The following is a 12,525-nucleotide window of genomic DNA, read 5'->3' as shown; positions in this document are numbered from 1 at the left end:
TTAAAAACTGTTAATAACATTCTGTAATTAATTAGGGTTTGGGGTATTTTTGCACAGATGTATACTTGTCATAATAGCAAGACTGCCAGAGCCATGAATTGATTTGTTTCTCTTAAATTAAAAAATCGAAGGCCTTGAGCAAAATATATTCTTTAGATATATTTGGTAGAATAAGGATCACAAATGTTCCCTACTAAGTTGAAAGGAAAAAAACTCCAGTAGGGAAGTATATGGAGGGTCTATTTGACATATGGGTGTTTGTTAAAAGCAAAATGCATGAACAGCCCAGAGTAAATTAGATCCTCATTTGTATGCTAGGAAATGAAATGTATAATCTTGGCATGGTTCTCCCTTTGTTTTACATTTTTTATAAGAACAAACCCTTTTGTGTATGCAGATATACATATTGCTGTAGTAGCTATTTAGGGTTATGCAAAAAAAGAAAAAAAAGCTTTGCGCAGATTTGATCTGAAGCTAAGTGTAAGCGGCAGGTTTTTTGTCTGTGTCTCCTGAAGTGCAGACTTTGGTTCAGGTAGGAGGCACCGGGGATGTGGCAGACGCGCTGCAAACTGCTGCACTGCTGCATGGGGGAAACGCAGGCTGTCCCAAAAAGACTGGCTCATGTGAAGAAGCATCAGACCACCGACTCATTTGGAATGGTATCCCAGTTTTCAGATACAAAACTAAGTAACAGGTCAACATAACAACTTACAAGAAATTAGTAGACAGTTATCAGTTGCTGGTGCTCACAGATTATCTAGTCCTTTTTAAAAGAATCAAACATTTTGAAATGGAAATGGTCTGTAGTCTCTTTTTATTATTTGGTGTTGAATCTTGTCTTCCACTAATGTCTAGGCATAGCCATGCTTATTCATGTTGAATTGTATTTCACTCCTCTGATAATTCCGTTTTTTTACTGGAATTATTCACAGAGCAAAGAATAATTTGTATGAGTAACAGTGACATTGCCCTGAAGTCTTCTCTAAGGCTGAACAGCCGTTATCTTTACACGGAGCCTCTGTTTCCTATTTGGCAGAGGAAAACCCATGGATTTACATCAAGGCAAAAAAAGAGAATTGGGGCTCTTGTAAAAACAGGATGTCGAAATGCATTATAGAAATGAGTAGTGCACAGACACAGGCTATGACACGGGGTTTTAAGGGGGGGGTAAGGAAGGAGAAATGGAGAATTTATGAATTTCTTATTTTTAAAGGAATGGTATGTCACTGATCGGTTTCACTATTAAAGTCTACAAACAGGGCAGTGCTGATGGCAGATGTAGAAGAGGCCAGTCAGAAAATGTATATGAAGTCATGCAAGTCTGGTTAGCACCTTTCCCTGTAAATCAGTTTCACTTGTGAAAGAGAAGTTAAATAATCAGGTTTACCATTTCTGTTTCATTCTGTAATGCCCAACCATTTTTATTTTTTCTAAATTACATTAAAGCAAGACTTTAAGACCCCAAGTGAGAACAGGGCCTCATTGTTCCACATGAAGTGAGAAATGGTTTTCATCTCCTCAGCTCCAAGGATGAAACAAGAAATAACATAATTCCCTTTTTACAGAGAAAAATAAAAGTAATGAATATACTAAGTAATGGAGCTTATACAAGAAATGTGTGTCTAAGCCAGAGTTTTTCTGTGTTCCTGTTCAGTGTATCAGTAATAAGGTTGTATTTCTCATGTCACGGCACTGTGTGTGTTGTCACCCTGTTCAATCTGTGGGATGAAGTTCCCACATCACTGCTTGAATCTTTAAAAGGTTTTATGGTTTAAGCCATAAAAGCAGGCTTGGTGACAATGTTACCCCACGCTCCATGATGAAAGAGCGTTTTCTGGTGGCTACAGTTCACAGCATGATGCGGCATGGAAGAGGAGACCTATCCTTGGAAGTGTCCTCTCCAGCTCCTGTCCTTGGCCCTTGCCACCCCACACTGTATAAGCTGATGTCAAAGATCTCTGTCAGGGGACGGGTAGTGGCAAGGGGAGAAGAAGGGCTTTACGCCGTTCTCTTGTGGCAGATTGTTTTGAAGTATATTGGTGTTGCTGTGCTGCTGCAACTGTTTTTTAATATAGACAAAACCATGGATGTAGATGGATGTGGTATCTGGCTGGGCCTACTACAGGGCAAATACGGTTTGAGTTGAAAGCAGTACACCTGCGCAACCAGGATATTGCTGTGATGTCACCTTTTCCTGCTAGTTAATGTTTAGTGTGCGCTGATCCATCACCATCATCTCCCCACGTTCTACCGCGACAGTCAGCACCTCTCTCCCGGCTCTGCCTGCACTTGGCAGCTGAAGCTCCGCAGGTACTGCAGTGTATTTTTGCAGAAGCGGAGATTAGAGCCTTATCCAGGAGGTCACCTCATCTCCTCTGTAGGCCTCACGCTGACCGTGATCAGGCTGGAGGAGCTTGGGGAGGTGCTTCACAGCTTTCTGAAAGTTCCCTTTAATTCCCCAGGATTTGGCTGGTTTCCTGTTTACACACGTTGCAGGAGACCCAGGGTGCGCTTCCTATCAATTCTGCCTGCTGCATGAAGACCTTTATATGTTAAGAAATTATATTTTCTGTTGCTTTACTTGTTAATAAAAGGGCATAAGTATGTCTACAGCAACCTATATTCTGGGATATGGCCTATTTGCAAATTAATTTTTTTAATTGGGGGTAAATTCCAACACATTCTGCTGCGGGGAAAATAGGCATTTATAGCATAAACCTGTATAAACATTATTGTAATGGGTCCCACTAGGGACCAGGTTTCAAATATAAGGCAGCATTCATCAGATATTAAAGACCTGAGCATATTTTTTCCTACTTAAATCAGCATAGCTCAGAATCTGCAAACTCTTGCTTATGTAGATATTCCCCTGAGATTTTAAAAAATGAGTAAAAGCTTGCAAAGTACAGACCTTTTAGTTTTATTACTACCCGATTAACTAAGCAGAGTCTAGAAAGTGTAACTTAAGCAAAAACCAGAAAACATAGATTAATCTCCAGCAAATGCTTAGCAGTAAGGAGATACCAGCATTTGCAGGCTATTTAGTTTGCTGTAATTTATATAGCACCTTTAAAGACAGGAGAGGGACAAGCCTGTCAGCTTCCACATGCTGCTAGAATCAGCACATGCTTGTACTGCCCAGTATTTGAGGAGGTTTGATGCTGCCTCTCAAATTCTTCCTAGTTCGGTTCCTGATAACGCTGTAACAAATCCAATATTGCTTTTCATTCAGAAGATTCTTAGTCCTTTACCAGGCAAGTTGAGAGCCTCTTAAGCCCTTTTGAGAGAAACAAGTATGTGTGGCGTGGTTCCTGTAAGGCTTCCTGTATTTTTATGATCTTCCACTCTTCCCGGTTGGGGAAGAGAGATCAGATGCAAAGGAAGTACCTGTCTTCCTGCAGAGCCCTGGAAGAGACTGGTCCAGGAACACAGGTCAAAAGTTGTAAGCACTCTCAATCCCTTTTCTCTTTTTCTCTAATAGCACTTATAAATGCTTGAAAAAAATGGCCAAATGCTGTCCTTTTCCCAGGGACAGTAATGTCAGGATTTCTTTTTGCTTCTGTTCTGCAACATGGAAATATGCAACAGGCAACACTTGACCATCCAAGTTAATTCAGGAGATACTCAGAATTCCCATGAAGGATCCAAATTCTAAATTTCTAGAGAAAGAGATGATCAAGAGATCAAGAGAAAACTTCTACAGAATCCCTTTTAAGCTGAACGTAACCATTAGCAGCAGGAGCTTAGGGTAACAGGTATCAGCACAAGGCAGCAGCCAGACTGCGAGTATTCCTGTAGCCTTGCTTCCCAGTCTGTACTGGGAAATACCAACACAGTTATTTGGGACCAGTTTGTTCTGGAACCTCTCCTCAAGCAACTGATCTGTGATTTTTTCTGCCAGCGCAGGGCGCTGAGTGAGGGTCCCCTTCAGCTACTATTGTGCAGCTTTTTGTGTAATAGCCTGGCCTGGCAGTTTTCCCAGATGCGCAGGCAGTCATCCCGATATTTGAATTGAAGTCCCCAAAAGGGCAGCACTGCCACAGGTCCCACTGAACAGTGTCCTGTGTCAAGCTGAAAGAGCAACTGTTTCTATAAATGACGTCAGTACATGCGGTTTGTACCCTTCTCATGTTTAATAGAGATTTGGAACACCACTGGTGTTAAGTGCTAGTCACGTCTAGGTAGAATATCTAAAACCCTAGTATTACATCACCTATACACATCTTTAGTTCTATGTAAGTAAATAAATCACCATTTAAATAGACAAGAAGTGAGCTAAACTCAACTACATTTCTGGAGGTTTCTTCCCCCAGAGCTTTAAGTATGAAGTTTCTCTGTGAAGCACAGACCCTCGAAGATTACACACTTACTTTGACATTACTGATTACTGTGCTAATCGGTCACTTCCAAGCCATCAACATAACTGTTCTTTCCCAAGTGCCTCCCATTTGAAAGAGCTGAAGAATGCAACAGTGAGCAGAGGTAAATCACCTCCACATGTACATTATTGCCAGCTGAGAGGCAGAAGTCAATTTAAGAAGCATCTGTCCCTTCAACAGTAGCTTGGTGTCTGTGAGAAAATGACAAAATTCCTGCACTGGGCAATTACTGCATTTGTCAGTGCCAGCTGCTAGGTTTCTATGTTTAAAACCTATGGCTACTATTAATGTATCAAGCTAATGCTCTCATCTGCTTCATTTTAGTGTTCTGAAATATAAGCATTGCGGTTTTAGTATCACTCTGAAGCTATGGTAAGCGAAGTCATGAATTTTGTTTGAGGATGAGCGTATTATCTTGTAAATGTCTATGCTAGACAAAATTGCGCAAGCCTAGGGACAAGAAATAATTAATGATTTGGAACATGTACTTATTGCTGTGTATGAAACTGAAATATGATTAAAGAGACACAGCGAACAGTATCTCAGCTGTCAGAAACAGTACAGCCCCGATATGCATAAAATATACTTTCAAGTTGTAATTATAGCTTTAAATTGTAGATAAATACTGGTTCTTTTTAATTCTAAATCACTTCTACTTAACAGAGTAGGACACCAATTCCATTGCTGTTGATTCCAGTGGATGTAAGCTCAGTCCTGAAAATATTAAAGGACTGGCAATTTTTTTTCATTCCTGTAGTCCTGGTTAATCTAGTGTATCTGGTGAAAACATTCAGTGATTTCACTAGGAATTGGGGAAAGGAGAATGGTGGAAAGACAGATGTGGTCTATAAATGAAAGCTTTCTATGTAATAATTTAGAGACTGATGGAATTGTTGACTGGACTAGAACAGTATTTTAAGATCTGCAGTTCCACACCTAGGAAGGGATCATAATTATGCCAGTGATTTTACCGCCTCTTGAATACCAGTTGTGGTCCTGGTCCCCCACTTCAGAAAAGGCGCAGCAGAACTGGTAAAGTTCAGAGGAGAGCAGAAAAGGGTAATCAGAAGCATGAGATGTTTTTCATTTATGGAATAACTAGGACTCCTGAGTGTGAAAAAGCAGTAACTTAGGCAGGGGAATGACAGAGCTAAAAACGTGAGTAGCATGGAGAGGAGCACATTGTCTGCCGCTTCTTCTGATGCAAGAAATACAGGCTACCAGAGGAAATAACAGGTGGCACATCAAAAAACAAATGAAAGGAAGAGACTTTTCATGTATGCAAGTCTACAACAGGGTATCACAGATTTTAAAAGTGTACATGGTTTTAGTTGGAGACTGGACAGAGCCATGGAAGCAATCTAGCGAGGTGCAGTAAACGCAGAGAGCGCAAGCTTGGCTTGGGATGCCCCTGAGCTCCCAGGCAGATGGAGGGTGGAAAAGTGGTTTATCTTTCCCTGGATATTTGGGGTTTGCCACTGAAAAGAAATGATACAGAGTTACACAGACCTTCTGGGCAGATCCAGTGCAGCCACTTGTATGTTACTCATCTCAAAAACCGTTTAGCTTTTGCAGTTCAAATCAGTAATTATAAAGAAATCCAGATAGGCTATTTAGGTTGCCTGTGCAAGCAATAGGCATTGTAACGTGGTTACATTGTATTGGGATGTTATTATTTCTATTTAAACAGAAAATTTAACACATTTTAAACTCCGTAATTAAAATTAGCTCATAGGGGGGTTACTCAAGGTGTTTCCTTGCACAACAAAGCAATTAAAGATGTCGGTAGACGTTACTTCAGTACTATGCAACTGCTACAGGATGATGGTTTAAACAATGAAATTCTGTTCAAACGGAGAGTAAGAATCCTTTTGGAGACCCTAAATTCTGCTGCATTTACAGACCAATCTTTTGGCTACCTTTATGCCTTCTCATGCTTCTTTCCAGCTTTCTTTCAGAATTGTGTAGTATCACAATACTGTATCACTGTATCATCTACTCTGATTCGCAGTATAGTTCAGGCTTTATGCTTCACCTAATTATGCTGAATTAAACCCACAACTTTGACTACCCCAGGGCTCTAGATCAGTCCTTGGAAAATTGAACCCTCGTGTCTCATCAGGAGGGACCAAGGTGCCTGAGTAAGCTGCTGTCCCGGAAAGGATGTTTTAAGTTTGGCAGATTCAAGTAATGTTGGAGGTTCCTGTTCTACACTGGAAAAAGGAATTCCCAACCTAGAAGAAAATCTGCATTAACAGACCTGGCTACCGGTTTATCTAAGATGCCACAGTTGTATATTTGGCTACAAAGGCTGTTCTCTGTACCACCATGGGAAGAGGTTCCTTCTGCAAAATGCACCATCTTCAGCTACAGCCAATCTGTCAAGTGAAATTAAGCATCTTTTATTTCATTTCAATGATTTATTAATTCTTGAAAGTGTTATCGCTTCTCTGCTCAGAAACCTTCAAATTCAAAATCCAGAAAAACTCCTGCCACTGTCAATTCTGAAGCCCTGTTTCTCCAGTACTTCTCACCTCCTATTCTCAGCTACAGCTCTACCCTTTGCCCCTTGCCGCAGCATTACGGGGATTTACTTTCTGTCCTGCAACTCCCGCAGCCCCTCACTCCAGCATGCCGGGCCATCGCTCGTTCGCACCATCTCAGGTTTTCTCACTTTGCTTCCAAGACCTCTCACATCTTCTCCAATTGAACTAGAACGTCCTGCTAGAGCGCTCGCTTGCTCTACACTTCGGTTCTCGTACATGTATTGCATCTACAAATCACCCCATCACCTACCAGTGGGGTCTATTGTAACCGGGAAAATCTTTTGACTTGCGGTTTTGGGCTAGCAGGTGACAAAGCTGCTCAGCATCACTTTGGGATGAGCATGTCACGGCGCGACAAGGCACACAAGGCTGCCCGAGGGCAGCCGTCCCCCTCGGCCCCGGGCACCCCCGGCCCTCACCAGCCCGGGGGAGCCCGGCGGCCCTGGCCCCGCCGCCGCAGACAATGGCCGCCCCCGCCCCCCCGCGCCGCGGCGAGCCCCTGCTGCCGGCGCAGCTTTGCCGGAGCCATTCACTTGCGACCGATTGCGATCGCGGCAGATGGGCTGGATCTGACAGCCCCGCTCCTCCGCGGGGCCGGGGGCGGAGGGGCCCGGCCGCCGCGCTCCCCGCCCCGCCGAAAGTGCCACCCCGGGCGCCCGCCCGCCCTCCCCAGGCACATGTGCCGCGTCCCGCGGCGGCAGCGGGAGCGGGAGGAGAAGCCGCCGCGGCGGAACAAAGCGGAAGAGGCGAGCGGCGGCGGCGGGGCGGCCGGCCCGGGGGGCGGCGGCCGCTCTGCCCGGGCGGGGGCCGGCGGCGGCGGGGGGCTCCCCGGCCCGCCGGGACGCGCTGCCGCCGCCCGCCGCAGCATGCCCCACCGCCGAGCAGGTAAGGAGCCGGCCGCGCCGCGCCTCCCCCCCTCACCTGCCCGCCGCGCCTCCGCCGCCTCCTGCCCGCCCCGCCGCCGCCGTCTCCTCCCCTTCCCCGGCTCCCCCTCGCCGACCCCGGCGGCGCCCGCCGCTCCCCGCCCGGGGGGCTGCGCGGCGTTCGGGCGCGGCCCGCGGGCGGGGGGAGGCACCTGCCGCCGCTCCGCCGCCGCCGGCCCGGCCTCCTCCCCGCCCCGCGGCCCCGCCGCCGCGCCGTGCGGCCCGCGGGCGAAGCCGGCAGGCGGCCGTGGAGAGCCGGCTACCCGCCCGCGGGGCTGCGGGGCCGCCGGTCTGGGCGGCCGGTGGGGGCGGCATCCCCCGGGGCCCCGCCGCGCCCCCCCGCGGCCCTGCCTGGCCGCGCCCGGCCCCGCGGGGAGGGGGCTGCGCTCGGCGCCCGGCGGCTCGGCCCTGTTGCTCCAGGGGCGGCGGGTTGGTTCCTGCCCCGGCTGCCGAGCCGCGTTTCTCGCAGGTTTCGTGCCCGGCTGTGCAAAGCGTGCGTGCTCCGCGCAGCCCGGGGCGGCGGTCGCGCTGGTGGGGGCAGCGCGTTAGGCGGGGAGGGATCTGTCCGAGATCAGTTAAAGTACCCGAAGCAGCAGGGGTAAAGCAGGGGTGACCCGCCGTGTCCGCTGAGGCTTTTAGTTGCTGATGCTGTGGCTTTAGCAGGGTGTGAGATCCACCACCCGGCTGCCGGGACGGGCTTACCCGCCAGGGACTGAAATCTGGTAGAATAAGCGGGCCTGGCACTTCCCTGCAGGAAAAACGCAGAGCCACAATAAATACTGTGTTGTTGCTAGCTGTATCTTATACAATCACTATTACTTTACTCCATGTAACAGTATAAAATTCACTCCCTAATTGAAACGGTTTATAAACGTCCAGTGTACATCCCTTAAAAATTGATATTCCACATAAGCCCCTTGTTTATCATTAGAAAGCTAGCAAAGTTTTTAACAAGCAAAGTAACATTAAATAGACAAGAGATTTACATCAGAGGGGTTGGCTGTATACATTATGGGATTGCAGATAAGCTATGTAAGTAAACAGAAGCACTATGCTCTGTTATTGTGCATGGCTATGGAGATATCATGGGACTTTTTTGCTAGTTAATAGCATAAGGCTTCGTGGGAACTGTTTGATCTGCAGGACTTTTGCTTGGCAGTAGTTTACTTAAGGTTATTATACTCTGTTTGGAGACTTGTATTTGCTAGCCATTATTGCATTCTTAGCTCCAGGCTTCCCAGAGTTACAGGTTAGTAGGTCAATAAAACTTGCACTGAAATGCTGGAATGGGCAGGCTAAGTTTTTAAATGCGGTTGGGGTATAACTGGGTAGTAATCAGAATGCTGAGGATTTTTTTTTTCAGTGAATTTTGATGTTGGTCGTTGGTGATGAGTGAGAAATGTTTCTTTTGGGTTTTGGTTTTGGGGTTTTTTTTGCCTTGAATGCCACACATGTTTTTCCATTTCTTTTTAAAAGAGGAAACAAATCATACGGGCTGAATACAGTATTCCCTTTCAGGATAAAGTGACCAGTAGCCTTAGTTGGATTTACCAAGACCTAGTTCTGTTTGCTAGTGGACACTGGGATTAATGCCACTGGTATTACATGAAGCTTCCCAGTAGCAAGAATATCGGGTCTCTGCTGCTGCAGATCTACGTGTTTCTTTTAAAACTTGAAATCTGCTGTGCTATGCAGGGAAACAGCATGAAAAATTACATTATTAGGTTGCCGTGGCACTAAAAATGCTCTAATAAAATTCTGAGTCACCCAGGTTAAAGCACTCCCAGAAGTTGTCGTGACCCAGTGGATTTCAGACCTGTGGAGCAGAAGCCTGTGCCTGACTTTGTGCTGCCCCTGCCTGCAGCTCTGCTTGTTCCCTGAGTGGCTGGAGCTTGTGGCGCAATCCCCGTTCCGCCAAATCCTTGGAACTGGTGATTGACTGTGTACGTGGAGCAGTTCCATTCATGTCACAGCATACAATTTACGCAGTTAAAGCGAGCCATATGGTGCGCCCCCCAGCGCGGTGGTGTGCTGATCATGAAGGATGAATTGGAAGGTCAGTGCAGAGCTCTGATGCTCTGATGGAAAAATGAAAAAGATCAAAACGTTTCAGCATCTCTCGTGCACTTTCCTCTTTCACAGAACATTGTGGACAGGAACATTATATCCTTTAACGCAGAAATATTATATGTTGTACTTTTTGGCTTTTTCAATCTGGTCTCTTTGTACCTTGGTGTTTTTAGAGGGTTGCCTAGGAAAGTTATTCCTGCTTCAGCTTTTTCTCGTCTGCATTTTTGCTGTTAATTGCATGTAGCACGCACTTGCTGACAAATTTTTCTTGCTGGAGTGAAGTATAAATGTATGCTTTGTAGGTGGTTGCGGTCGCTTTCTTCCTTAAGCGGAGAACCTCCCTTTCAGTAATAATTGTTAATGGTTAACTTCTCTGCTTCTTTGCTATATAGGGTTAGTTACAACTAGCGTAGGGTGTTAACTACTATGCCACTGCTTGATTCGGCCAGATGAATCCCTGCACAGATAGGCTCAGCAGCAGTGGCCAGGTGTGCATAAATCCATTTCTTACACTGATTAATTTCCCGTTTAAGAATCTGATTTTGCAACCCGTTAGACACCTGCTTAACCTTAAAGTTACAGCACTGAAATAGATAGGCTGCTCTGCATGTAAAGTTAAGCATGTGTGTAGAGTTGTTCGCAGGATTAAAGCTTGCAAAGAGGAGCTGTACAAAACGCCCCCAAAAACCCAGATCCCTTTTGCTTTGTGCCTATCCTCAAGGCTTACAGTAGGTAGCTGCTATTAATTTGGTTATTCAGTTAAAATATAATTGCATAGTGTGATGGAACTGGCTTGGGACTGGTATTAAGATGCAGGAACTGTGTTTCTACTTTTAGCTTGTGGTTCCATGGAGGTTTGAGGCCTCTTTTTTTTCACCTGAAACTGCACAGCGGTGAAGTTGAGGTTGTCAAAGTGCTAACGCAGGTTTGCCACTGCTCAGAAATGAGATGATGAAACAGCAATTTTAATAATATTTGGGTAAAAACATCAACCAGAAGCTTGGTAGGTTTGCATTTATGCTTCTGTTCTGAAGAAGGTCTGGAGGGATTCCTTTTGAAATCGAGACTTTTCTCTTGAAGTCCAACATTCTCCCTAGATCAGGTATCTGGAGAGTTACTTCAAAACTGCTTAGACTATCCACGGCTGGCATTGTGTCTTGCAGGTCCATAATCTACTAGGTAACAGGAGCCTGCAAATGCTGATGTCTCTTGACTTCTAACCATGGACTGCCTCTGTCCAAATTCCATATCTGAAACACAGAAAGCCCCAGCACGTCCCAAGGTTTCCAGCTCTGCACTCTATGTAAAGGACCTCCTGGTTAGAGCGAGGATCTGTGGTGCTTCACGGTTCTCTGATGAGGAGCTAGGAGTTGGTTCCTGAAGAGTCCAGCCTCACGGGGGGTTGAATACCCTGATCTAGGAGAGACATGGGTAACAAAGGGCGAGGATGACTGGCAGTCTAGACCATGGTCAGTGATCGCAGAGAATGAAGTAGCACCAAGGATGACTGTTGGGTTTGTTTTTATTTCAAGCCAGGAAAGACTCTGTAATAGATCTGTATGGCAAGGAACAGGAACCAGGGGCAGCAGAATCCCAAGGAAGAGTAAGGCAGGCAACATGAGTGGGTCATGAGGGGAGGGACTGGGAGATCAACACCATCTTGGCAGGTGAGAAGGAAAAACATGGTCCTGTTGGATTTTGATGTACTTCCTCTCGGAAGAAAACAGTGAAGCTGTGCTTAGGAAGAGAACTTCAGGTTTGCAGGAATTAATCAAAGGTAGAAAATTCTTAACTACAAAGTGATATTCTATGAAATTTGAAAAGCTGTGTTAGGAAAGTGTCGGAACTAAAGGAATAAAAAAATAATTGCAGTGGAACAGTAGTCTGCTAGGTCTTGAGATTTGTGATACAGATGTTATGAAGTGTGAAAGCAGGAATGGAGAAAGATTGGGATCAGCATGTGTTTCAGTGAGGGAGGAAACCAAGCTGGAGGACAGCAAGTGTGGCATTAACAGATATTATAAGTCTTTCATTTTAATAAGACTTGTTTTGTGGCGTGGAGATACTTGCATCAAAGAAAGGATCAGATTTTTCATAGCTAGTTAAAATATGTTACATAAAAGCTAATGCTGTAACTCATTGGTGCAGTATGCACTTGACAGAGCAAATGATGGCAGCAGTCCCTGAGATTTACTTCATAGAGTCAAGAAAATGTGCTTGGGTATTTATTGTGCATTTTGTGGGCTGATTTTGGGTTTTCTGCTAGGGTGAAGGTTGGATAGGTTGAGTTGTATCAATGTATGTGAATTTATCTCTCCCTTGTCATGTAAAGGCTTTTCTAAGAAAGATTTCTAGCAATACTTAGATAAATATTATTAGAGTCTGGATTAATCTCCTTAACATCTTCACTCAGCTGTGATACTCTCAAGGATGGTGAGCAAGACAAGGTTTTCAGTCATGGGTGTCTTTTATGAGATTAACACGGGAAAATAAGTCAGGCTTTTGGCACATAAACCCTATTGTTTATCCTTTCAGTTCTGTTAATCTCTTTTTTTATGGTGGCAGCATGGACCACATGTTATAGAGTCAGATCCAAGTTAGTTGAAA

At 45.3% G+C, this 12,525-nt stretch overlaps 1 protein-coding gene across 9 annotated transcripts in view; it reads left to right on the top strand.

Annotated features, from left to right (window-relative positions):
* The first annotated feature begins 7,373 nt into the window (after positions 1–7,373).
* The window catches only part of NCKAP5 (NCK associated protein 5), a 245,345-nt gene continuing 240,193 nt past the window's right edge, over positions 7,374–12,525 (top strand). For all 9 annotated transcript variants that reach the window (XR_008823499.1, XR_008823500.1, XM_056349061.1 and 6 more), the window contains exon 1: positions 7,374–7,810. Coding sequence is in view for 7 of the 9 variants with exons in the window: in XM_056349061.1 (XP_056205036.1) it covers positions 7,389–7,810 (422 nt within the window). In the remaining 2 variants the exon portion in view is untranslated. The remainder of the gene's footprint in view (positions 7,811–12,525) is intronic.

Source organism: Falco biarmicus, chromosome 8 (genome assembly GCF_023638135.1).
Source record: "Falco biarmicus isolate bFalBia1 chromosome 8, bFalBia1.pri, whole genome shotgun sequence".
Taxonomy (NCBI): Eukaryota; Metazoa; Chordata; class Aves; order Falconiformes; family Falconidae; genus Falco; species Falco biarmicus.
Note: the sequence above shows the minus strand (reverse complement) of the source record. Positions and strands in the feature narration are given on the sequence as shown.